The sequence below is a fragment of the Nuphar pumila genome, unplaced genomic scaffold, assembly GCF_984573655.1.
Source record: "Nuphar pumila unplaced genomic scaffold, dmNupPumi1.hap1.1 HAP1_SCAFFOLD_1564, whole genome shotgun sequence".
Lineage (NCBI taxonomy): Eukaryota > Viridiplantae > Streptophyta > Magnoliopsida > Nymphaeales > Nymphaeaceae > Nuphar > Nuphar pumila.
In genome coordinates this window covers 1,335-28,378 of record NW_028323709.1, presented here as the reverse complement: position 1 = coordinate 28,378, position 27,044 = coordinate 1,335, and the positions used below count along the sequence as shown (strand labels likewise).

The following is a 27,044-nucleotide window of genomic DNA, read 5'->3' as shown; positions in this document are numbered from 1 at the left end:
GGTGTCCATGGATGCCGGGCCCCAGATCATTGTGATCTTGTTTCTGCGATGCTGCAGTTACTCGTTCGCTTGCACAGAGTCATGCACGCAAATGCTACAACTCGAGCATGCATGCCACCATCTACGGCACTCTCGCGAAGCAATCGTGTGAGCAGTGCCGTTGTCAGGCGCAGGCGCATGGTCTGGAGCCGAGGATACCTTCCTCTGCGGAGGGCTTGGCAGACATGATGTAAAGGTGCGCTTGAGCTGTGCAGCCAGGCCAATTACCTCCCCAGAATGTCTTGAATTTTGAAATGTCTGAGAGGTGTCTCGTTGAAAGCATATGTTTACAGGACCAACGGGGCCTTGCGAGTAATTTCAGGAGTACATCGTCCAACGCACGTCCTTTCCGATAGCAATGCAGCCAGGTGAGCTTGAAATAAAGCTGCCTTTCGCAAAAACGCGTAAATTTGGAGTTGGCAAAATAATAATGGTCTGGTGTGCAGAGATTGCTTGTCGAAAGAACACGTAGCAGTTGACATCGCGCAAAGTGGCGGGATCCGCGGTGAATTGGCGGTGAACCGTAATGAAATGTGCATTGGCTTATGTGATTGCACAAACCTTGTGACAAGGGCTCTTGCAAACTGACCTAGTGTTCCTCTTATCAATCCCATCTTCAAAGGTGCCTCAAGAGCCTCACCATAGGCTCACTTTACGGTGCAAGATAGTGACCCTTCGTAACCTTCGCACCGCTGATATCGAATGCTTACAGTTTTAAACTTTGGCTTCAGGCAATATTCATTGATGTCCGTCAAATTGTTTGATGATGCCTTCACGTGACGGCATGGTTGTGACGGCAGCCTATGCACCTGCTTGCTTACTGCTTCAGGCACAATGTAGATGCTGAGAAGCTGGAGGGAGCTCAAGATGCAGCAAACATGGCGCTCCCGAGCGAACATGGCATTCATGCTTCTTATATCGTGGGCGCTCTATAAATATTCACGTGCGTGACATGCCTTCGTTCTGGCATGCGTACCGTGAAATAGCCTACTCGAATAGCCTACTCGATCCTTCGCATGCATGTGCATACTGCCCTTTGCAGATTCATGATGGCACAACATAGTCGACATTGCATAGTATCCAACTTATCTTCTGAAACCGACGAGATACAGGTCACATGATGCAGGCGAGGAGAAAGCGCCAGATCTGCAACATGTGATCTCCAAGTTGCAGCCAGGGCTGTCCCTTCCTGAGAACACCTTAGTGAGTTACATCAACCGTATCGGTGGCATGGAATCCAGGACAGAAAAAGCCCTCGCAGCCATTCATGCCAGACGGGTGCCTCACTTGCTGGTTCAGCAGTTGAAGACGGCCAGCAGTCCAGCAGTAAAAGGCAACGTCTCCCAGGCCATAACTCGCATGTGTACATCTGCGCCCAACCTCAGCCATCAGTTTATTGGAGCAGGTGCAGCGACTCACATATGGCTGCTCGCCGCAGGTAAGCCTCCTCCCTGGGAAGACAATACCAATCAACCAGGGGGGAGTTCAGGTACTTGCAATTGCAGCGTGGGGGACGTGTTGCACACCGCATGGCAAGTGCCTAAATGCAAGGAAGCTGCTCGGCCAGACCAGTGAGTGCACATATGCACCGGACATCACCTTGTAGTTTATATGTAGTTGTACTAACATTGAGGCGAGTACGGCGTGAGCATAATCTTCATCACATCTCCGTGCTCATAAACGAGTGCGGACACACATTGCATGTACTGGCAACGATGTACTGGCCAATGTTTGATCACCTTGGACGATGGTATCTACAACGAACCTCATGCAGTAGTATCTTTACATAGACCCACACAGCGGCCACGAGGAGTTTGTGTCCATTGTCCTGCATGACTGGGTATGACGATAATGACCAGACAATGACGACCGGAGCGTGAGAAAAGTGCCCGGATGATGATGACCGGTGCGACGACAATGACTGGACAACAATGACCGGCATGATGACAATGACTGGACAAAGATGACTGGGATGACGCTGCGCCCCATTGTATGCAGACAACGAGTTGAGCGAGAGGGTGCGAGGGGCAGCGCTGATGGCCCTTGCAACTCTGAGCGCTCACAAAGAGGGTGCAGCCATACTCAGCACTGCAGGCACCGCGCAGGGCTTGGTAGAGGTGCTGCAAGTCGGTGCCGCCACAGGTGCGCACGAAATGGTAGCGGGTGCCAGCATGGTCATCACTGCCCTGGCGCTGGGGGACACTCAGCACCTCTGGTTCCGACATGTGCGGGAGGCCGAAGGTCTTGTGCACACCCTGGCACAGGTGTGCTCAACTTCTGGCCCTGATGTGTCTTTTTACAGCACCGCCACATCCTCATAAACGTCCGCAACTCCAAGTGCAACTCGGAAGTCTTTCTGGTATGCGTGTACTCCATGCCTTTCTGAAGTCTCGCTAAAAACCTCGCCACCCACTCGCACATTGAGGTTGCTCGGCAGCAACTCATTTGTTTCATTCTGCAAACCCCTCCGTCCCACTCAGTGACCCATCCGTAGATCTCAGAGAGCTTCCTGCACAGCGGTTCGCCAGGCCGTGCGATTTTGCGGGTCCAGATGCCTGAAAAATCGTAAAGTTCTGGGGACATGAATGGGGGTCAAACACAATCTGGCGAAGCACTGTTCCTGCAGCTTGCTTCGCTGAGCTCGCATATGCAGAGAGAAGTCAAGCTCAACAAGGGCGGCTGAACAACCCAGTAATATCACTGACAATCAGGCAAGGTGTTTGCTCTATTTATGAAGGCAGGACCACTTTTGCAGTGTATTCCACTGACAATCACTCCTCCTTCCCATACTATAGACTCAAAATAAGAGCGCCTCTCTGTGGGTTATTCTTGCGTTGCGGGCGTCCTTGCTTTTGCACGCAGGGGAAGCGGTTGGGACCACCCGCGGCTCGTCGAATGCTAGAATACATAAGCAACTACAATTTGGCATCCATAGCTCATGTATGCAGAATGCCAGGCCGCGTTCAAATCCTGCCCCGGTGCGCTCTGCACGCTCAAGCCCATTTACAACCCACCTAAATACATACTGTTTCAGCTCTTCAATGGGGACCGTCACGGGCAAAAATCGTTTTTCCATGCACAGGAACTCGAGCAAGAAGCAAGCTGCTCAAGTTAACCCTACTCGGAGTCTCTGTATTGCAGATGACGACACTGCTCGAGGCTGGTTCAGCGTCATACACCAGCAAAAAGCTTCCAAAAGCGGATCCAAACCTGGTACAAACAACATGTAACAAAGTATGACAAGCTTGGTACGCCTCATGGTGTGACACGGTCGAGGCAACGCACGATGCATCTCTCGCGCAAAGTGGAGGAATGCAGCGTTCCCCAACGTCTCATGCATGCAGCACTGCTTGAAGTGATGTTACGCAGCACTGCACGGCGCTGCATAGTGATGTGGAGCTCCTGTCATCGTGTCTGCGAGAGTCGCAGTGAGTGTGAGTCACGGTGTGTCTGCTGCACTTGCAGATCCTCATCACTGGGGACAATGCGACATTGGTGCAGCTGGCGTTAACGTCGATTGCAGCCGTATCGAGAGATGCTTTGCTCGCAGAGCAGATTGTGGCGTTCAATGCGCACTGGCACATCATTCGCCTCGTCCGAAGTCCCCCAAGCTTTACGCTGCACCTGCCGCTTGCCTGCTGCCTGCCCTCGTCAAGACGGAGGCCGGGCGTGAAGCTCTTCTTGACTCAGGTTCGATAATCTCTTCTCTGTCATCTTGTCGCTGAAACTCATGCTCTCTTTCAAACGAGACCATGTGAGATACATATCTGCATATGAAGTGGACGTGTACTGCAAATTCCTGTCATGATCCGCTGCGCTTGGCCTGGCAGTTTTAATGAATTTCCAAAAGTGAGCCTCCTGGATGCTCCTCATCCTTCCCGTTCAGAGGCTTTCCCCAACCAACCGTTGCTGCAGCACAGTGCTTCGCCAGATCGGCTTCAATCCCCATGTTATCAAACATTAATGATTTTTCAGGCATCTGGACCCAAAAATCACACGGCCTGCTGAAGCTCTGCTGCAGCATGATTACCCCATTCATGCGACCAATATTGCATCCGGAAAAAGTGCTGCTGCATCTATCTGCAGTACTAGATGAAGCGTTGATGACATATCTGCAGCACTACCGTATCCACATAGACATTGGCAACTTCGAGACCTACTTGAGAATGAAGTGATTTGGACAAGTATCTCAAAAGGGACAATGTTCGCTTGCAACACATGCAGGCGTGTTGACGTTTGCTGAGATTTCGTGGGAGGTGGGGGAGGCAGCATACAAGCTGTCAGCTGCCAAGGCGCTGGAGGAGCTCGCCAACATGGGACGGCAAAACAGCAGCGTGTTTCAAATCAGCGGAGCGGACGCGGCGACAAGAAGCACCAGTGCTCTCATCACCATGCTTGCCAGCAGCGATGGCGGCATCAGGTAAGGCACGCATGTGCGGGAGCAAGGGGTTAGCGCACGCATGTGAGGCACGCATGCGAGGGGTTAGGGGGGAGTTGGCAAGCTGGTATAAGCTTCACCGCCCGCCTCTCAGTGCCTCCTCAATGAGTCTCGCAGAGTCCTCGTCTGGATTTGAAAACCTTTCAATTCAGCTTTCCTGGTGTCCCCTTGCTGCCAGTTTGGTGCTTATATGACGCCTTTTCTGCGAGTCCAACAGGAAAAATGTTAGATGTCCCGAGCACATGGGTTGTATTTCAGAGGATCGGCCCGGTCTTTCTGGCATTCTGGCAAACTTGTCAACGAGCTTTCAGACTATAGCATGCCTGCGCTTCGCACTTGCATGCAAATACAGCCTGATTACCTCAATCTCAAATAAACAACGGAACGTCTCACAGCAGGAAGGCAAGCATGACATGTCAAAGTGTTGTCAAATCTCAAGCAATTGCTGATATCTAAAGCAACTGCAAGGTTCGTAGCCAAGGTTCACGTACTAAGGGCAGTGCATGTGTTGTTGCTCGCAGGAAAGCAAGCCTTGATGCGATTAGGGTGCTTGCACAGTCACGGGGGCAGCCGGCCAGGCAGACATTGACCAGGCTTGGGGCACTGCCGCTGCTATGCGAGCTGGCAAGGCAGGGTTCAGCTGCAGACATTGCCGTAGTGATGCCTGCCCTTGCGCTGCTCCTATTTGAGCCTGCTGTGCAGTCAGCATTCCTCACCAGGCATGACGGCACTGCGTTCTTGGCTCAATTGCTCCGAACCGAGGACCCTGGGCCTGCGGGCACCAGCATACGGCAAGCAGCGGCGGCGGCAATCGTACCACTAGGTGTGCACAACTCCTCGTGCGATGCAGGCTTGCGCTGTGAGCACTGTTTCGTCAAGCCTCCGACTTTTTGGGTCCAGATACCCGAAAATACATGAATTCTGGGGACTAACATGGGGGCCAAAATCTGTTCTGGCGAAGCACTGACTGCCATCCATCTGCGCAATCGCAGTCTCTTTCCATGTCAGAGGCAATGTGTCGGTGCTCTCAGGATGAGGCATCCGCCGACACGCTCCTCGCCTGGTATCCAGGGTGGGTGGATGCGAACATTGTAAACAGCACACAGGGATAACAGAGTGCAAAGTGTGTTGTTGCAACGCTCCGCATGTAGGGCTTGACATTCCAGCGGCACCGACAGAGAACATATTGTCAGTCAGCAGGGAGATGAAACAAGCGCAATAGGACGGCAAAGTTGAACAACTCCCAAAGGTTTGCCCACTTTCAGTTACTTGCATAGCTCACTTTCTCAGTAGCACTGCAAAGACTGCGTGTATCCCACACAAACCACTGATACACGCATCGGAGCGGGTGAGAACGACGACAACACACCGTCGCAAACGAGTCTTTTGAAAAGATGTTGAGCCCACCCTCAGCTGTGGCGTCCAAGTGGCCATGCACTTCGAATGTGTTGTCGTTGTTTCGTGTTGTCTAATTCTTGCCATTATCTATGTGATGTAATGATGTATCTTTTTAAAACACTACAAAATACATATCCCATACAGAATCATACTGAAATGAAATACATACATGCTGGTTCGTTCTCACCCGCCGCGATGCGTGTGTCAGCGGTTTGTGTGGGATACACGCAGCCCGAATAGTGAATTCTTTGGGAGCTGTGAAATTTGCCATCCTATTGCGCCTGTTTCGTCTCCCCATCTCCCCGCTCATCGATAATTTGTCTGTCCGTGCCTTCAAGCGTTGTAATATCAAGTCCCTGGACGCAGAGCATTGCAACGGCACAGGTCGCACTCCGATCTCCCTGTGTGCCATTTACAATGATCGCATCCCCGCCCAACCTGGATATCAGGCGAGGGGAGCACTTACAGAATCTGTGAACTGCAGTGGCGCAGTCACAGCAGACACTTCTGCTGTTGTGATATTGCCATGCTTGTCACTTACAAAGGCATGCGCTCTGGTTGAACCAAGTCACGGCAGGTCATTCAGACCAGGTATAAATGGCAAGGCGTCCACATGTCGAGAGCAAAGTGGTGAGATGCCATTACATGGGAACAATGTAACCCCATAGGAAGCACAGCCTGAATGTATCAGGGGATGTGACCACTGTGAGAGGAGACATGGAATCCTTGGAAAGGCATTAAAGTCTACCGATGGAGAGCTAGAACTCCACACAAAGCCATTTCAGCTGCATGCGCAATCATTTGCAAATACGTCGTGATCCGTGTCATTTGCTTCTGCTTTTGTGGGGCTCTTCCCCGCCAACTGAGGTGTCTCCTTATGCTGCTAGTGTCGAACGAGAATGGTGCAAGGCTGCTGATCAAGGCCAAGATATGGAAGCCACTGAAGCAACTGCTGTTGACCGGCACTGCTGAGGAGGCTGCCGCAGCTGGGGCAGCCCTCAGCATCCTCATAGTCAAGTCGCCGCAGCTGCAGATTACGCTGGCAAAATCCTCCTCGGTGCGCTCATGGACGCCGCAACCCTGTCACTTGCTCATCAGCTGCCCTGTGATAGATACTGAGTCCAACTTTTCTAACGTGCTTGGCCGGTTATGCTTGGAGTTTTGTACACGAGTAGTTGTCAGCCTTTTGCCAGCCGAACCCCAGGGCTTGATCTGGCAGACATGATGCAGAGCAGTGCCCGCCAGACCCTCTGATTTTTCGGGTCCAGAAACCCGAAAATACATGAACTTTTGGCTTAAAAATGGGGGTCGGAGCCCATCCTGGCGAAGCACCAATGCAGACATGCTGCACACATGGTGCTTCCAACAAGATCATGATCCGGAACCGGCGGTGGACGCCTTTACAATATATGCCAACCCTCTGCCCTTATTCAGGCCCATGAAGCAAGTAATTGCCTCGGGCTGTAGCTGCCAATATCAGTCAATGGCATAGCCATAGGAGATGCGCTGACATGATTCTGTGAAGTTACCTGGCCGAATGGAGCAAGCCATCTTAGCGACAGGCGGACTCACTTGGTAACGTCAGAGGCCGATGTGACTATATGGCACCCCATCACGGTGCATTCTGCCGTGATGGAAGTTGAAGAGGGTGCGCGGACCTCTGACAGATTCTGATCTTTCGAACCTTCTCCGAGACAGACCCGCTCTTGCGACCAAAGTCAGTGTTTCGCCGGACCCCGTGATTTGCAGGTCCAGATGCCCGAGAATTTTGTGGTTTTTGGGGGCGGAACTGGGGGTCGAAACCCATTCTGGCAAAGCACTGACCAGAGTACCTGCCTTTGCAGCTGATGAACCACATCAAGCACATGCTGCAAAGCGGTGATGAGTCACAACCGCCGGCAGCGCTGAGACTGGTTGCCCGCCTGGTTGACACGCCGGAAGGGAAAGTAGCATTCAACAATGACATCATCATTCACCATCTGCTGGCGCTCGCGTACACACAAGACCCGCAACAGGCTCTAGGTATGCCGCTCTAGCGATGCGCCAAACCATGTCAATTTTAAGGTCTAGATGCCTGAAATTGTTTGGCTTTTAACCTGAAGTATAGGTTGAATGTTGTTCCAGCACACTGTCTGCTCCTCCCGCTGTCGGGCGCTTACCGCATTCTTTCTGGTTCTTGCAGCCCAAAAGGCTCTTCACTAGCCTCCATCAAGTGTTTGTCCTTCAAAGTTGCCAGTGTCCATGCGGTAGTGTTATAACAAGATACATCATCACCATCAAAGCTCCTTGAAATGGTCGAAAGCTTGAAGCTGGTGAAACAGCGTTGTCAAAGGTAGAGGTGAATCCTTGAGACTGCCACGAGAGCAGACGTTGCTTTCGTGCATAACTTCATGGCAGCTAACATAGCACTGCTCTTTTGGTTGCTTTGCATTCTCTGCGCCGGGTCCTGAATACTACCTGAGAGTAAGCGGGCAGAGTTTTGCCAGGCAGAGTGATTGTCAGACGCCCGCAAATGCATGAGTTCTGGGGACAGAAACGGGGTCGTACCCCAGTCTGGCGAAACACTGGAAGCGGGCAGCATTGCAGAGACAAACCAAGCATCGGAGCATTTCTGCAGGAACGTTGGCCGTTCTGGCGCAGTCTCCTTCAGCAGTGGAGAAGATGCTACGGGCCGGGATACAAAATCTGCTACAGTATGCAGACAAGGCCCCTCCAAATATCCGGCCCTGGCTTGAGACATTGCAGCAAAGGGTGGGTCAGCACGAAAAAACCCAACACACCAGCCCGTAAGAAGGCGGACCAACTGATGATGACCTGGGGCCAGCCAGCGTTTTGACTGCATTGTACACGACTCATGATGATTGCAAGTGCACAGACGGTTGAGTCAAAGAACTCTGCACAGGCTCGAAGGGATCTTGAAATTTGGCGGCCTTGGTATAACAGGATTGAGTGACCTTGCTGAGGCAAAGCACAGGCTGGGCCCCCCGGATGTCCTGCCACAAATGAGGCCCTACCACTAAATTCATGCTGGACATTTTCAGCAGAACAGATACGGGGTGCTCAGCCCTTCTACTCCATGGACTGGGTGGTCCTTGTGACAATCGATCTCCGTTTCCTGTGAAGCATGTCGGCTTTGGTCGACATAGGGTAAATTTCATTGTCGCAAGAACAGAAGACCAGTTCTTGTGCATGACAGTCTGAGAGCCTGTTGAAAAGTGCAGTTGTTATTACACTCATAAGAAACGTGACAGCTCACACCAAGAGCATCGTCATGGCAAGCTCATCACCGACTACAACTGCACAAGGTATGCAGTGATTCAAGGGATGCCGATGACACGTGTGTATCCTAGTTCTACACAAGGTGATATGTCGAACAAAACATCTGGTGATGGTTTTGTGCAGTTGCCAGACCCGGGGCCGTGCGGGCTAGGGAGCAGAGTATGTCATGGATAGTTGTATCCTCATCTCGTTTGCACAATTATGTGTATTCGGGCAATGATGGAGGCTTACGAGCGTGCATGCCTGAATGCTTCGACGTTGCTTTTTTGTTACAACGTTGTAACGACTGTTCCTCTGGGGACTGTTCGGCTGAGATAGGCAGCGAGATAGAGGCAGATATCAGACAATACATGAAGGAGTCGGTACAATGAGCTGAGCAGAACCTAAGTATGCTCGTTGCCATACTTCTTGTACGGCGGGCTGTTATCGGCGCTGGTGGGCCGCTCTGTATGGTGGAAAACACGCGGTCGCGGTCGTTCCAAGAGACCACGGCTCCGCGCATTTCGACGAATCTGCGCAGGCTACACAGCGCTTTGAAGTAAGTCATTTGTATCGGGTACATGAAAGATTGCTTTTGTCGTTCGGAGGAGTGACCCTTGAAGATACAAGATTCAAGTAGAAGCACAGTATATTTTCTTTATGTGCGATGACCGTGGGGTTGTGCCCTGAACATGGAGCGCACAGTCAATGTCAACGTCGGTGTACTGGGGCATGTGGACAGCGGCAAAACAGCCTTGGTGGCTGCACTGTCTGAGGTGTTGTCTACTGCCGCTCTGGACAAAAATCCTCAGAGCAAGGAGAGGGGAATCACCCTGGACCTGGGGTTTTCCGCATTTCAGGTTTGCGTCACATATTTCATCAAGTGCAGTCAGCTCTAACACGCTCTGATGACGTGTCGGAAGCACCTAGACATCGGTAGGGTTGTGTGTGTGTTCATCACCAACGTAGTCTCTGAGCAGGCAGCGCTCTGCGCGTACACCCGTTTAAAGTGCATCGGTTCATTATTGCGACAATCATCGTGCTTCCGCCCCTCCAAAACCTTGTGCTTGCCAAGAAGGAGGAACTGCTTATCTCGATACGAGATACATGAATGTCTTGCCCAACGATGCATCATAGAATTCTTCACTTGTTCCAAATCACCCAAGAATTACCCAGGTCGAATGCCCGGATGGCATCCTGTCCCTGAAACGCATGCGAAGAGTTTCTTGATCATACAGGTGCCGTGCCCTGAAAGCCTGAAAGGAAAGTTGGGGCCTGATGTCGAGAAAGTGCAATTCACACTGGTGGACTGCCCTGGTCATGCCAGCCTGATCCGGACTGTGCTGGTGGGAGCCCACATCCTGGACATCATGATCCTTGTGGTGGATTGCTGCAAGGGTGTTCAGGTGCGCCCATTGACAAATAAATCATTCAACCAATCGGTTGTTGCGCCATGCCCCCTCCAGCTTGCATGCTTGTGTCTTGCTGTGAAACACCTGTCTTACATGGACCTCAAGCTAGGGAGAAATCCATCCTTGGAAGGAAATCCTGTCTGTGTCCGTCAAGCCGCTCGCAGACAGGTAGCTCCCATGGTTCAAGCAGAACAAGCAAGCACTGGTCTAAGAATCGGTCACAGCATGTAACAGGGCTCCAAGCAGGCTAACCGTATTTCTTCCCAGGACGGACCCCTCAGACAGCCAATGTCAATTGCTATCATCTCCATCACTTCTGTTTCTTTTGAAAAGCACCTCCTCGTGGATCTCGACGTCGTGTGAGTGCCAGGCATGCCATAACCCTACTTAGTGATTGATTTCAACGAAAATGAAAGTTTGGACGCCGTCGAATGTTGGCAGGCGTAATCTTCGGCGTTATTTGCTTAATTTGAACTTCTCTAACCATCAGTGTCCTGCGCACACCGATTGCGCCGAACCAAGATTCGAATGCACCCCTTAGTGATTGATCCTACTCACTCCCTGTGACCCAGAACTTGCTGTATGACCTAGAAATAGTTTCTGAGTCCTGAGCCCAGACCGAGACCTGCGGGACATAGATGGCACACTCTGGCTGGTGTGCCGGAACTCGCACGTCATCATGACCACCTTGTCTCATGAGGTTAGCTTCAACCCGATGCGCAGGCGTAGGCTTTCTTCTAGCCATTTTAGCCATCGTAGTACCCTGCTTGTGGCATTTGATGCCAATGTCCGAAGTTTGCCGCCAGAGATTGGTTGCCGCCGCCACCCCCATCTAGTTGTGTCAGCCTACGGGCCCGTTCACCAGTTGAAAAAGTTTGCCTTCAGCTCTTTTGACCGATGCTAAAAAGCGAAGGTGTGATTGGGAGGCAACCTGTGGTTGACCCAATGGATCGGCGGTCGACAAATCCCTCCTTTTTCAGCTCTACCGGACACGTAAGGCATTGGCAACTCGAAGTGCTACTTCAGAATCAGCAAACGGCCACTTCCCTCCCACAGGTGAACATACCATGCTCGCATTTGCCCCGAGGCCACCTTAACAGACTCAGAGCACAAAGCTCCACGCTGTTGCGTGTGCTACCACTCGCTGCCATGAATGGGCACTGGTGATATCAAGTGCAGCGCAGAGACTGAGAGGTATCAGTACCAGCACCCGTGCAGGTCGCTTGACGATGTTACGCGCGTTGATTCACCAACATGATTCGAGCGCTGCAGGCGCAAACAGCAGAGTGCATAGTCATCGGCGAGCTTCTCAGCTCGCGGATGGTGGTCGCTCTGAACAAAGTGGACCTACTACCAGAGGCAGGCCGAATGAAGGCGATGCGCAAATCGGGCCGGAATATTGTAGAAGCGCTGCAGATGACTCGCTTTGCGAACAGCGACATTGTGCCTGTTGCCGCCAAGGTGGGGGGGGTGGAGGGCCAGTCACAGGGCCTTGAAGTCCTCAAGGACTCACTGCTTCGGAACCTTCCGTCGATTAGACGGCCTGTGGACCAGCCGTTCTTGTTCATGGTGGACCATTGCTTCTTGATCAAAGGCCAGGGCACCATCATGACGGGTGCGTGTGTTGCTGGGGTTTGCTCTTGTTTTGCACTGTGTGCACTGTTGTTGATACCATGTGATGGTAACGGTAATGGTAGCACTGATTTTTAAGTAGTTCTTGGAGTTGCCGATGACCATGAGGATGCGGTAATGTTGTAAATGGTATTTCATCATCATCATGTGATGCACTGCTGCACGATGCCGTGGTAGCGCGGAAATCACATCCTCATCTTGTCTCATGCAGAGGAGAGTGCGTCACAAATAGGCACCGCTCCGTGCGGGGTTGGCTAATCTCAGACAGCTGCAAGGTAGTTTCTTCTCTGCAGGTACTGTGCTGCAAGGGAAGCTAGAAGTGGGGGATACCGTGGAGCTGCCCACCCTCAAGCAGACACGTAAGGTCAAGACCATCCAGTGTTTCAAGCGAGCTGTCCAAAGCATACATGCCGGTGACCGTGCCGGCATCTGCGTGACTCAGCTGCCTGCCGACAACATCGAGCGCACCCTAGTCAGTGCCCCCGGCCTGGTACCCACCTTTCAAGCGTGCGTTTGCACAGTCGAGCGGTGCAGATTTCACGCTGGTGCGGTCACACCTCGTCGCACTTTTCCGGTGATTCGTGGGGTCATTGTAGTGTGGGAAAAGGCACATTGTCATCAGCAGCGGCGTTACAAGAGTCATCGTTGCAATGGACAGGCAGAACACGACGTAAACAACAATGGATTGTAAACGCATTGGAACGGAGCATGAAGGGAAACTATAGGTACCTCGAGTCGCAAATTTATTGATCTTATGTCTGGACCGAAAGAAGACATGCAATACGTTCAGAGAGAGGAGCAACGAGTGCCAACAACTGTTGTCTAGACTCCTCTGTGGGGAAAGGCCAAAGAGGGATCAGCAGTCTGCCACCGATGACAAGGAATTGATGACGGGGCTGGTTCCATTGAGATCGTTGACGAGGATTTGACGAGTAGCCAACGCCTGTTTGCAGGCCGCATCATGAGCCGTCAGAAGCTGCACATCACGCTCGGCCATCAAACAGTCATGGGCGAAGCGATCTTCTTCGGCTTGCCGGACGCCGAGAGCAGCAGCCAGGAGCAGCTAAAGCGAGACATGTTCAAATTTGTCGGCAAACAAGCAGTTCTATCCGCCCCGTTTGATGCCGGAAAAGCCTATCAATGGCAAGATGAGCTGTATGGTGTCTCAGGTGCGCTGTGCAACCTCGTTCTTTGTCAGCTTGTCCAACACACATCGCCACTGACTTGGTTCTCCTTGTTCCATGATGACGATGTATCCATTTGCACCATTACCGCATGGACACAAGGACATTGGCAAACCCGACTACTACTTGATTGCTACTTGACAATTCAGTGCTGGCATGGCCATCACCTGAGGCAAGACCACCTGGGCGACGCTGGCCTGCCATAGCCTGATCCATCGTTGAACGAACTGCAATGTGTATGAAATGATGCATCATCGTCACTGCACCAGGTGGCAGAATGTGCTCAAGGATCTCATTCTTTGACAGGATTGGGATGATTTCTTGGCAGCCTGCGTGCATAGTGAACATGGAAGTTCCAGGCCGAGTTCCCCGCGCTCCAGGAAAAATGGCGACACAACTTCCGCATGAACGAAGCGCCTGAGTTGCAGGTCGTCCAGTTCAAGCCGGTCCATTTGCAACAGGGACAGAGGCTCCGCACTTTGGCCGTGAGTGGGTGCTACTGCTACTTGAGAAGGCGGTTGTGGCACTGCCTGGCAGCGTCATGATTGCCACCAAACTCGATATCAATCAAGATGCGGGTGAGCCGGACTGCAGGATAGTCCTGTACGGCAACATGGTCAAACTGTTCATGACCTCAGACGATCACCGGCAGCTCCGCATCTACAAGGTTTGTCCGTTATCCTCATGCTTGCATGTGATTTCACATTGTTGCGTAGCATTGTCCTTTTCGCGGGAAACATACGCGGGCTGTATGATGATGATGTCTCTTTTGTCTTAAAACCTCTTTTGTCTTAACCCCCTTATGAGCTGTATCGTTTGAATGTGCTGTCTGTCCTGCTTGTGGACTATTTCCTGCCATTATTTATGTGATGGAATGATGTATCTTTTTGCAACACTGCCTCATCCACAGGGACATTGGCAACTCCAAAGAGTGTATGATAAGTGCCGCAACATCACGTGATCCTGTCGTAGTCCCGCTATCAACGGGGGTCACGTAAAGTTGCGGCACTTAACATCACGGTCCTCTCGTTTGCGCCGGGTACAACGTGCTTTATGTACACAGCGGCGTGAAGTTGTCTTGCGCCGTTGTTCCCGTGCAACAAGTCACTCATGCTGGCGTTTTGCTCGCACCTTGAGAATACTGCAAGGAATGTTGGAGATGATTGACGATAGCTCAGAGCTAATAATCGGTTCTCTGGGATTGTTGCATCTCGTGCGGTCGGCCAAAAGCGAAATCCGATCTATGCGCATTTATAAATCAGGTCGACGATGTCAGCATGCAAGTCGGCCATGGCTTGTTTGCCCTGATGCAGGAAATAATGTTTGAATGTAACCATTCATGCCAACCAGCAGCTGCACACGACGTCTTGTAAAGCTCTAATTCCAGAAATGTTTAGCTCGATTAAGTGCAGTGCTGCCCCAAGGGGAGTGCACCACAGAGGTGTCCAGATGTACATTTGGGCATGCGTTTGCATGGCATGGTAGTGACGGGTCCCAAATGCAGTGTGAACAATCAGAGTGTGACCCCAACATGTACCTGCATGCCGCCACATCCAAAACACAACTCAAGCCCATTGTTCACCGACGTGTACACTTGGATACACTGTTTGACACACCCACAGTTTATTGCTTATGGCAGTGCCTCACGTGAGAGTAATGGTAGCGCTCATTTCTAAGTAGTTCTTGGACTCGCCAATGTCCATGTGGATGCGGTAGTGTTTCAAAAATATACACCAACATCAGTGTGCAACGAGAAGACTTGCTGTAATGGGGTTGTTAAATAGGGTCAAACAAACATGTAGAGCTGTCTAGGTATCTCGTCAGGATTATCTATCACGACGGTTCGATAGGGTTCAGTCCACACGTTCCTCACATTGGGACATCAACACACGTTCAGTGGAGTGTATTGTTGTCTTGAGCATACGCTCACAGTATGGGAGTAGCCATGCGCAGTAGTAGTGCAAAGGCATTTTCTGAGTAAGTAATTGAAATTTTGAGCTGGTCCATGTGCCGGTTGATGTTGTGTTCTGAAACTTTGCTGCAGTGCTGTATAACATTTCAGCCTTGAGCTTGTGTGTAATACGGGACTGTAACCTTTATTATTACAAGCGACAGGGCCGGCAAATCTAGGAAAGGCTACCGAAAGACGAACAAAAGACTGTAACCTTTGTTTGCCATTGGACATCTACAACTCAAAGCGGGAAAGTCATCCAAAGGCTGAGGCTGAGGTGCAATCTCGACGACAAGGCATATATACGGCCGTTATACCGCACTGCAGCAAAGTTTCGAACACAACAACAACTTGTACGTGGACCAGCTCAAGTTCAACTATTTTTGAGTCAGTAAATGCGTTTGCACTTCTCTGTTGTTTCATTGAGGATCTACAACTCAAGGAATGCCATCAACCCTACATATTATCAATTAGATGTAGGGTGCTCGGAACCAGCATCAGTTTCAACCAAAGCAAAGCAATATTACAGACATTCTTCGGCCTGTTGCTGACAGTTCCGTTTCAATCCCTGTGGTCCTTGCAGGTGAAGTGGCGAGAAGGTGCTATTGATCGTGTGGACGACAAGAACGACACTGTCATAATAAAAGACATGTTCAAAAAGGAGACTTCCCTGGGCCCTTTCATGGGGATGCAGGTCTCAGCTTCGTCAGGCCCTGTTGGAGTACTGCAGCAGTCATTTGGGAAGTCGGGCAAGGTAAAAGCCTGGTTCGACAAAGGCTTGCCGCCCAGCACCGATCGCATTGCCTTGTGCTTCAAGCGATTTATCTATGACGAGACGAAGGCAATGGTGCAGGACGTTTCCCGACGATGACAATCACATTGGTGGGATTGATGGTGCTTTGTGCACCTGAGAGGGGGGCGACAGAACTCTTGATTGCCTGGTGTCTTTGGGGACGTTTCATGCAAGCTTTTTCTGATTGACCCTCCGTCAGAGTCGAATTGGGCAGGCTGAGATGTAACTGGGAGCACTACAGTGCGAAAGATGAACTGCTATCACATCATCTCTCAGCGTAGATTTGCTGAATCATGACTCGAATACAGATAGCTGTTGCCGTCTGGTTGCTTGTGTGCTGTCAGGTTGACAGCCTGCTGAGACGCCATCAAACAAGGCAGGCTATCAAGTTAATGCCACTTCATGCATACGTGTGGCAGGTGCGCACACAAATCCTAAGCTTTCGTGGCATAGCAGCACATATTCGTAAGGTGCTGCTCATGAGGGCTTGTTTACAGTAGACGCACGTAACCAAACGCGGAACGCTATCTGTGGCGACTCAATGGATCTGGTCGAGAAACAACTGCCTACAAGTAGCCAATGGACGACACAAACCTGTCAAACAGGATTTCAGGCTTTCGAGACCACAAAACAGCAAGCTAGGAAGGTGGCAAAGGTCCACATCGTAAACACGTTCAGAAAAAACTTCGCGTCCTTGTACCTTGAAAAGATGCCAGCCCCTGCCACGGTCTTGAGTAGCCAACTATCCTGAGGTGTTTGCGTGATCACAAGCGCGACAGACAGCAGCGCCAGAGGGGCTCGAGCATGCAAAAACACGCAGGCCGTCTCAACAACTAACAACACATAAGGCCAGCTGGGTTGAAAGTCGAAAGCATCGCTTGTGTTGCGTGCTTGCATGATGCATTGTCGTCGAAGTGCTTGCTTGTGGCTGCCGATAGGGTTCGACAGGCAAGGACGCCTGCACCTCCCAAAGAACAATGTGAATATTGTTCACAAACAATATCATCATCATATGTATTGATGCTCGTACACGGAACAACAATTTCAGGGCAAATGACGACAGAACGATATACAGAGGCACACCTTTGGCTGCGAAACGCATGCTGCAACGCCAATCGCGGAGCGAGAGAAGGCCTGAATTGAGAGCAGCATTTCGAAGCAGACATTTGGACCTGCATCGTAAATTCTGAGGGTGATTGTACAGTGACAGAGACAGCAGCCCGCCCACGTCAGCCCGATCCAGCGCAATCAAGGGTGTTGGCAAAAGAATGATGAAATTGAGTCGTTCAATTCAATTTCCGATGCAGCTGCTTGCTGCCGATTTCTCCGTTCATTCCCGTACCCTAGCCTATGTAGGACATAGGCTGTGTCGCGCAACCCTGCTGATCTTCTCGCCCTCGAGGGAGATGACAGGCTAGCCATTCACTGCAATTCATGGCTGCACGACTACTGATGAGCACCCGCGCATGCGTTTGTACAAACGATGCACGTCTTACCTTCGCGCTGTTGGCCAACTGGCGATTGTACAAGCAAAGTTATTGCTGCACTCTGAGTATCACAGTTTCAAAGCGCAGCTCTGTCGTCAACGCATATAAGCGAGCATGCCACGTGAGATACCTGACCCATCGCTGCCTCCTCCGTGGAGGGCTTTGTACGATGATGCTTCCAACTCGACGTATTACTGGTGCGTGCCGATGGTCCTGCCCACATTGACCTTTCTAATACCATGCTCGACGAAAGCTGGTGACAACTAGTTAGACTTTCTGCATCGATATGAGGTGCATCTATGACTTGCAGGAACAAAGAAACAAACGTCACTACGTATGATCGGCCCGCAGCAGCGCCTCCACCTGCTCTCAAACCACCTTCTGCCACAAGAGTACGTTGCACCTGGACATCGTGCTCAAGACACTTTGCAATTGACGTCCGCAACGACTTGCTTTTATCCTTTCGCGTTTGTTACATGGCCTCGACGCGTGAAATGCTCTTGGAGTTTTAAGTTGAGTTGACCGTACAGATCTTCCCACTCGCGTGCTGGTAAATTTGTGCTGGAAATACTGCCAATTATTGAAGCTTCTGGATCCTTTTATCTGTTTTGCTTGTTTGGTTCACGGTGCAATATTGATGAGTATGTCGCCCGCATCCTGCACTTTCATAAAGCGTTTGAGCTCGAGTCGTGTCGCTCACTGAATCAGTATGTCGTTGTAGTATCCAGCATCGAATGGCTTCGGCGATGGTTATGCCAACGACGGGTATGGTGGTGGTGGTGGTGGTGGTGGGTATGCGACTTCAGCGACGCCTGTGTCCAGAGCTCGTGGCCATGCTTCATTCCATGACACGACAGCACCGAGCGACCTCGGCAACCCTTACAGAATTGCCAACGGAATTGCGGTCACGGGGAGATCCGTTCCGGACCCGATAACCTCTTTCGATGCAGCGGGGTTTCCCAGCGAAGTCATGATGGAGGTACGATTCAAAGTTCGGAGCACAGCAGGGCAGCTCAAGCCGTACAACATTCCCCACTGTTTGAGCCTCGTCACATGTGGTTCATTGTTAGTTCTTGTTGTTTCATGTGCACCTGTAGTCATGCTTGGACGCCTCCTGTGAGCAAGCCGCCTGCTGTCTCGAGATACTGTGTTGGCATTTGCACCTGTATTGGCACCTGCAAATGCTGGCATCTGCAAGTGCGTGGAGGTGATACGTGTCAGATATTCCTGAAAGAGCAACTCATGTGTTTCAGCTGTCTCGTGCCTTGCCAGCTAAACATTGAATAGCCAGAATTTGCACAGCAGTTTGAAACGAAGCACTGGTGTACTACAGTTCTCTCGAGCGGGGTTTCCGTCGCCGTCTCCCATTCAGTCCCAGGCTTGGCCATGTGCCTTGGAAGGACGTGATGTCGTGGCAATTGCCAAGACCGGTTCAGGCAAAACGCTAGGCTTCCTCTTGCCTGGCTTCATGCACATCAAGAAGACTCGCAAGGATCCTCGGTTCGGCCCAACCGTCCTTGTACTAGCACCCACCCGCGAACTGGCTGTGCAGATTCAGATGGAGGCCGAAAAATTCGGTGCTTCATCTCGCATTCGCAACACGTACGCTACTTCTAACTTCTGTCTGCAGGAGGTGAGCCGCTGGAGATGGGCACGCTCGGGCTCGGGTCAAAACAGGTGGTCGGAGCGGCATTGCAGGACACACTGATGGAACTCGTTCCCGATAGGTTTTGGTTCAGTCGTGCGCGACAGCTGGACATGCTGTGTGCGGGTTTCATGTGACAGGACCGCATGCTGAGTATGCAAGCAACATGGCATCAATATGCCCAGGGCAATAATGTACATATTGACTGCTATCATGCAGGGCAATAAATTGCTCTTTTAACAAACTACATACCGCGCAAATGGTATGTTTTCGCCGTCGCTGAATGCTTTGTTTACTCCTTTGGTGCCGGTTCCGCGACACAGCGGAGCATGAGCGGGTGTGCCTGACAGCTGACAGCCTGACAGATCTTGAGCACCCGATCGCACAATCCTCGTAGCATTCTGACATCGCATGAGCACATAAGAGGCCTTGAAAGGCATGCCTGTTGGCAAATCTTAAAGGTCGTTGGGCATCGTCTGCTCATGTGCCCTTCCGCCTGCTTCTGTTGGCAGAAAATCACAGCGGTTTTGTTGACAGACTCTGCATGCCAGGGCCAACAGGTCATGGCGATCTTGCCAGCTTCTTTGATGCTGCGTCGGTCTTGCTGGAAGCTTTCAGTTGGAACGCTCGTGTTGGAGCCCCACTGGACGGTGCGGCATGTCAGCTGTTGGCTGAGCGTTGCATTGGCACAGCATGTTGGCTGTGGACTTGCAGCTGCGCTGGTGTCAGACCGCCTGCGCGCATTTGAACGCGCGGGGACTCGCTCTGGCGCTGCCTGCATTGGTGATGAATTGTTGGTGAGGCAAATAGGGTCTGTGTGCAAGGAGCGCTCTCGGTATGCGCAGCACCATGTGCCCATGTGTAATTCACCACCAGTTTCACCAGCAGGCAGCAGCCTGGTTGCAATCCAAGCGCTGGCCCTTGTCATGCACTCATGGTTGCAATCCGAGCGCTCGCCGTTGCGCGCTGAAGCTGTTGGATTTGTCGCTGATGGCACGTTGCGTTGATGTGGCCATGGCAGCTCTGCACGCTGCCACGTTGGATATGATGATTGAATGGGTGGGGCAAGCGCGCTTCAAACCGATTTTATTTTTAGCACCGCGTTTTCCGGTATTTTGGAATGCTTGCCCTTAGGAATGTACGTCATCATGGCACCCTACCACTCATGGAGGACGAGTGTGCCATCGCTGCCAGACCAATCCCACCCTGTCGAGTCCCAGCCGCCCCAGAGCCGGTACCAGCCCCTTCGGTTTCTCCCTGCCTGTCTCTGCTGATTGCTGCTGTCTTGGCTCCAACTCTTGGCCTGCTTTCTCTTTCTGTCCTGGGCCCCACCTGCTTTGCTTGCACGTCATACCTTTTACTTGAACCTGGCCTCCAAGCTGTGATGTCAGTCCCAGCCTCTGTGGTGCTGTTTGTTGCAGGCAATCTGCACCCCATGCATTCCACTGTGATACCTTTGACCAGCCTGATTGCACACAATTACTGCAGCACATAAGGCATTGTTTTGGGATGGAATATGTCAAATCGAGCGATTTTGTGGCGAGATGCACTCGCGGTGCTGCTACTCCTCATTGAATAGACTGAGACATATGTGGTCTGAGTAGTATGTTGGTTGTGTGTGGTGTCAATGTTTCCGAACGTCCTGCCAGGTGTTTGTATGGTGGTGCGCCAAAGGGGCCACAGCTAGGGGCGCTGAGTCGGGGTGTGGAAGTCGTTATCGCGACGCCGGGCCGCTTGAACGATTTCATCCAGGCTCGGCAGGTCAAAATGGAGCAGGTGTCTTACCTGGTGCTGGATGAAGCGGATCGCATGCTGGACATGGGCTTTGAGGTGAGGTTCTCAGTGCTAGCATGTCCGTTTCTGCCATCGTAAATTGACCATATCATATATACAAATTTGTCGTTCACTGGCCAGTGAATGCTCGCGTCACCTGCTCAACGGCTTTCGGCCCTCGTCCGACAATTCACATAGCTGTACTGTGACATGTGCCAGCCTTTGCACGCTTTGATGCGAAGCTCACGTTGCGTGTTGGAGTCAAAGGTGTCAAGTGGTTCGTAGCGTATGCATACCCAGGCAATACACGTGCATGCTGTGGGCTGCCTGTGTAACCAACATGACATGCGTTGTGCAACGTGTTGCACAACTGTCCGGCATGCTAGGAACGCCACTTACAAAGCTGAAACACTGAGGTGACAAGCGGCTACAGACCCGTTCCTTGGTTCCCCGAATCAGCCATACCACATGACATTCTGACGCTGCAATTCTGCTACTGTTGTCGTTGCAGCAGTGAGTGTCCCGTGTTTTTGGGTTCTGGTGATGAGGTGCTGGATGCGTGACGCGTATCGAAATGACTGAGCACCTTGAGTCCTGCCATGCAGCCTCAAATCCAACAAATCGTCCATACCCTATCGCAGCAGCGCCAGACGCTCTTCTTCTCTGCGACCTGGCCCAAGGAAGTCAAGGCCATTGCCGCGCAGTTCGTTATAAACGACACCGTGCACATCTTCATCGGCGGTGTGGAGGAGAAGCTTGTCGCCAACAAGGTGTGACGCAATGATGCACTCGTGACGAATGGTCCCTGAATCTCTGTATGCGCATGTGTGATGTGTCCAGGCATGAGAAACTCATTCACCTGACGGCAAACCCACAGAGGTAGGCAGCTCAACTAGTGGACACATCAAGTGTTTTCACGCGAGCAGTTGTGCCGATGTGAAGCATTGCATGTCAATTTCAAAACGTCATCAGGGCGCTCAGTGCCGTGGATGCCTTGCAGGACATCACGCAGATCATCGACATATGCCCGCCCTATGACAAAATGAACAAGCTGCACTCGTACTTGCGCAGCAAGCCCCCTCGCACTAAGACCATTGTGTTCTGTGGCACCAAGCGCATGTGCGACACCGTGTCGCATGAGCTGCGGTCTCTCCGCGCCCAGGCCATCCATGGTGACAAGCGCCAGCAGGAGCGCGACTGGGTCCTTCAGGCCTTCAAGCGCGATGACACCTCGGTGCTTGTTGCTACGGTATGTGTTCCTTGGTCTCTTGACGCTGATGCTGACGGTGTCGACTTTTGCTGCTTTGTTGCACGTGTTACAGCTGTTGGAAGCCGACAGAGACTCACTGTGAATGCTCTGCAACATGCAGATGTCATTGCCGTACTCAACTTTCTGACACACTTAAATTTGCATTCTCACTCTTCTTTACAAGCAACACTCTATCAACAGTACATGAGCTATGTGTCTTACCCTTGCATGATGCGAGTGTAGCAGTGTCCATGGCATCATAGGCTGGTGATACAGTCCATACGCCCAGGCGTTGAAAATTGCCTACTTCAGGTATCATGTGCAGATACCTAATATTTTGCAGCGGAACCACAACCCCAGCTGAATATCATCAGCCCCAGAAGCCTGTGGTTTGCATATTCTCCATGTCGCGTTGTTCATGCAAAAGTAGTCTGAAGTCTGTTAGCCATCCACTGATTGTGAAAGGATGGCAATGCGCACAAGCTTTGACAGGTATTGTACGAGCAGGATGTGGCGGCGCGGGGTCTGGACATCAAGGACGTACAGCTCGTCATCAACTACGACTTCCCACAAGGGGTAGAGGACTACATCCATCGCATCGGCCGTACAGGGCGTGCCGGCAAGAAGGGCGAGGCGTACACGCTTTTCACCGAGAACGACAGCAAGTATGCCAAGGAGCTTTGCGGCGTTCTGCGGGACGCGGGGCAGGTGATCCCGAGCGAGCTCGATCAGATGGCGCGTTTCGCCCGAGCGGGCGGGGGCCGTAACCGCTGGGCCAGTGGCCCCAGCCGCGGAGGCGGCGGCTACGGCGACCGTGGTGGCGGCTATGGCGATCGCGGTGGCGGCTACGGTGACCGGGGTGGTGGCTATGGCGACCGCGGCAACGGCTATGGTGACCGCGGCGGTGGTTATGGTGACCGGGGTGGCGGCTATGGTGGTGGCTACTCAGACCGTGGACGTGACCGAGATCGTTACTGAACTCTCTTGAGACATGAGAATCCTAGCGATGCATCTGAACATGAGTCTGAAGGGATGGTCATTGTGGCAGGCGACCGTGTACATGTCAGCATGCCATGTTTCTCATTACCACGTGTCCTGTATTCTCAAAGCGCTGGCTTTGTTTACAAGGTGGCAAGATGATCAGCAGCCAAAATTGCTTGTGGCTGTCTCGCAAAATTGTCAAACGTTCGCATGATCGCATGGTGCAGAACAAGCCTTGCTATCCAGATGTGGTGGCGCAGTTCTTCCACATGTGCATGTGACGGAATTGTTAATTTGTTATGATGCATGACTGTGATTCATCTTTAAGAATACAGCAGGTCTGAACTTTGCATGTCATATCCTGTGGCATATATGCATGATCGCTTTGAACACAAGAGCACATTTGATGTAATACATGGCAACAAGAATGCACAAAAAATTGGCTAAACAGACTGGCACGTGCATGGCACACAAGCACCAAGGACAAGCTGTTGCAAAACTGCTGTTGGGAGGTGTTTGTGCGCAACAAACAAGCCCCTGGCAGCAGTTGTGATGGTCGAAGCCGCATGCTTCTCCACACCGCGAGCCACCATGCACATGTGTGCTGCATCACACAAAACAAATACACCCTCGCAAGATGGCACCACTTCGGAGATTGCGTCAGCCACCTCATGGGTGATCCGCTCTTGAATCTGCAGGCGGCAACAGTACAGGTCGACGATGTCCTTCAACAGCGCGGGCGTCGGCTGCACCGCCGCCGCAATCACTATGCACAAGCGCCCGTAAAATGGCAACAAGTGGTGCTCACACTGCGATGCAAACGACACATGCCACGCACAAGCCCTTGCTCCCACAGCCTCTGGCACACACACGCTCGAATGATGCACACGGCTTGTCCGAGCTCCATGCGTCGGTGGCACGTCCGACGTGCTTGGCTGACTCATATCGCTGTCGGTGTCATACCCACAGTCCATGCTGCTGCAGTAGCAGCCATTCCCAGATGCGCTCGCACGCGACAGCAAGCTCTCGGCATCGGTAGCGGGCTTTTCCAGCGCCGTTTCATCACTGACAGCGGGGGACTCAAAATCGCTGGTGCTAGTAGGAGGGGGCAGGCACGCCCCCAAATGCTTGTCTATAATGCTCTGCAGAGTGGAACGGTATCCGGCAGTTTGCTGGAACAGTGTGTCTACATATGCCGCGACGGCAGCGGCGCTGACGCGGTGGCCAGGTAGCAAGCTGTTGTAGATGGTCTGCACCGCTTCCAGCATCGGCACTTTGTCGGGCTCGGGTACTACAGCAGGCAGGGACGGCAGCATGCAAACTGCCTGCACATCTCTATCCGGAAGGCTCAGGTGCAACTGCACACCTGACAGCTGCAAGAGAAGCGTTGCTTCCTGCACACAAACCCTCGCTGCATCGTCCGCTGTTCCACGCTGTCGCGTGTTACACGCAGGCAAGACATACAGCACGTCAGCAAAAGAGAGTGCATGTTGCCAGCATACCCAGGCATTCAAACAGCGTTCAACGAGACGGGACGAGAAAACGTTCGACCGCGTGTCTCTACCATTGGTGATGTCATTGTGCTGCATTCATGTCGAGATGCAACAGCGTTGTATATCGCACACTTTGCATGACAAATGCACGAGGCGTGCCCTCGACAGGCGCTGCACTCCGCACCTGTTTCTGGGCTGACTCAGCGTCCTGAAAGCACCCTGCGTCGCACAGGTGTTAACAGGCCCCTCCCCCGCATGTGCGCGAAAGAGAGTGCATGTTGCCAGCATACCCAGGCATTCAAACGGCGTTCAACGAGACGGGACGAGAAACGTTCGACCGCGCGTCTCTACCGTCGGTGATGTCATTGTGCTGCGTTCATGTCGAGATGCAACAGCGTTGTATATCGCACACTTTCGATGACAAATGCAAAAGGCGTGCCCTAGACAGGCGCTGCACTCCGCACCTGTTTCTGGGCTGACTCAGCGTCCTGAAAGCACCCTGACGTCGCACAGGTGTTAACAGGCGCCTCCCCCGCATGTGCGCGAGCTAGATGCTGCGCCTGTAGAATTGCTAGCACTCCCTTGCAAGGTATGTGCTGCCCAACGGCTTCCACCAAAGCGTTTGATAGGTCTTGCTGACTACACAACCGCTTCGAGAGCACGTTCACAAGCCGAGCCAGCTTGCTGAGTCCAAGGACCGATTCGACAGCAGGAATATAAGCTATGTGACATTGTCCATGAAATGGCATGAGCGTGTCTTTGCACGTAGAGGAGAAATCGATGTTCCTGACGATGACCAAGCCTCCAGAACCTTTGAGAACGAGAGGTTCATCAAATACAGCGTCGCCGATTGTCCTGCATGAAGCAAGGTCTATCAGGCAATCGCCTGACTGAGTGAAAGCGTTCGCGCGTGGCGGACTGTGACGATACAAAGAATAGAGGGTGCAGATATCACAGGGTTCACATGATATGGCCCTGTGGTGCCTGCCAAAACTCTGCGAGCAACATCTTCGGGGTGTAGCGTATCGAGATGTCACGAAGAAAACTAAAGCAGATCATAGCGCGTCACGATCCTATGCACTACGACCAGTCTTTAAGGCGATGTGGTGGACCGACAGAGTCGTTGTGTGCACTGTGGCATTGGAGGTCTGGGGTATGCAGCTGGGTATTCAGAAGCGACGAGCCATTCATCGCGAGAATCACCACTGAATACCCAGCTGGCTTGCGAGCAGCCTATATACATCGTCCCATGTTGCGAGCAGCAGCCCACATGCACATCATCTCTGCAGATTTTTCGAACGACTAGAGTTGTCAGCGCATCGTAGCTTGCACACCTCGCAGGAGTCTGTCGATGAATTGGCCATCTCACCGACACAGTTGCTAGTCATAGCGTCACTTATGTGAACCACGATGATGGGAGGTTCGTATAGGGGTTGAAAGACATTCCCAATCAGCTGAATCCATTCTAGATCGTGAACGCCAATGCATCCAAAGCATACTGCACCTTATTTCTGCAAACTTCCAGTAACACGCACCCGGCAACTGTCCCTTTGTATCCTGCGATTGAGTCCACGTATGCCTTGGCGACACGCTGCAACGATAAAGCTATGCGTAAGCAAAAATAGATGGCCAATGAATGAAGGGTTTGTTTCCTGGCGTCCAATACACAACGTACTCACCTTGGGCGTGTCCACTAGTCCACTTCGCTGAACGTTCTCCCCCAGACAATGCAACATTCTGGCAATATGTGGCGAGACTAGAGCTGGCGTTGAAAGACATTCCATAATGAGAAGACGTGGCAGTGCAAGAACAATGGAGCAGCACGGAGCGCCGCGGCGTCAAAACCGATTCCCGCAGCCACAGTACTGTTGTAACATCTCCGCAAACAAATGATCAAATGCACCCCGACTGGGCAATTCGACAGGGTACCAGAGCCAAAGCTTGTCTTTGAAGACTCTCTTCACTGCACAGCATGCCCAATTTACTTGGCAAGTAGTAGAAAGCATGCATTTGCACATTTCCAAACATTCAAGCAGAATTCAAGCAGAATTCTACATGACGTAATTGCTAGCATGCCCCAGCATTTCTGGAAATTCGCGCAATCTGGGCAGTCAGTCTTCAAGCTGCTCCCGAGATAAGTGTCGGGCGCAGGGCGAAATAAGGATAGGTGTCGGGGGCAAGGGTGTGAAAACGTGCCGTACCGTAGGCTGCTTCCAGGATGGGCTCTTGACTGTTGACGGTCCGTCGGCGTTCCCGCTACGTTGTCTACTTCTGCACGCAATATCGGAAACGCGTTGCGCGCACGACCCTG

At 52.0% G+C, this 27,044-nt stretch overlaps 3 protein-coding genes across 3 annotated transcripts; 2 read left to right on the top strand and 1 right to left on the bottom strand.

The window, feature by feature from the left end:
• The first annotated feature begins 293 nt into the window (after nt 1–293).
• Nucleotides 294–16,183, top strand: LOC149809212 (uncharacterized). The gene is made up of 9 exons (XM_089994947.1): nt 294–306; nt 4,442–4,464; nt 9,832–9,993; nt 10,372–10,539; nt 11,818–12,160; nt 12,471–12,705; nt 13,114–13,346; nt 13,823–14,028; nt 15,896–16,183. Exons 1-9 carry the CDS (start codon nt 294–296, stop codon nt 16,181–16,183), a joined length of 1,671 nt encoding a protein of 556 aa, XP_089851073.1.
• Nucleotides 16,184–17,706: 1,523 nt separating this feature from the next.
• Nucleotides 17,707–23,237, top strand: LOC149809211 (ATP-dependent RNA helicase-like protein DB10). Its single transcript, XM_089994946.1, has 8 exons — nt 17,707–17,789; nt 17,903–17,984; nt 18,314–18,571; nt 18,926–19,194; nt 20,887–21,067; nt 21,616–21,780; nt 22,011–22,259; nt 22,767–23,237. The coding sequence occupies exons 1-8, from the start codon at nt 17,707–17,709 to the stop codon at nt 23,235–23,237; spliced, it is 1,758 nt and encodes a 585-aa protein (XP_089851072.1).
• Nucleotides 23,238–25,173: 1,936 nt separating this feature from the next.
• Nucleotides 25,174–26,510, bottom strand: LOC149809210 (uncharacterized). Its single transcript, XM_089994945.1, has 3 exons — nt 26,413–26,510; nt 26,269–26,324; nt 25,174–25,588 (listed from the first exon to the last, which is right to left on the bottom strand). The coding sequence occupies exons 1-3, from the start codon at nt 26,467–26,469 to the stop codon at nt 25,174–25,176; spliced, it is 528 nt and encodes a 175-aa protein (XP_089851071.1). The 5' UTR covers nt 26,470–26,510.
• Nucleotides 26,511–27,044: the final 534 nt, after the last annotated feature.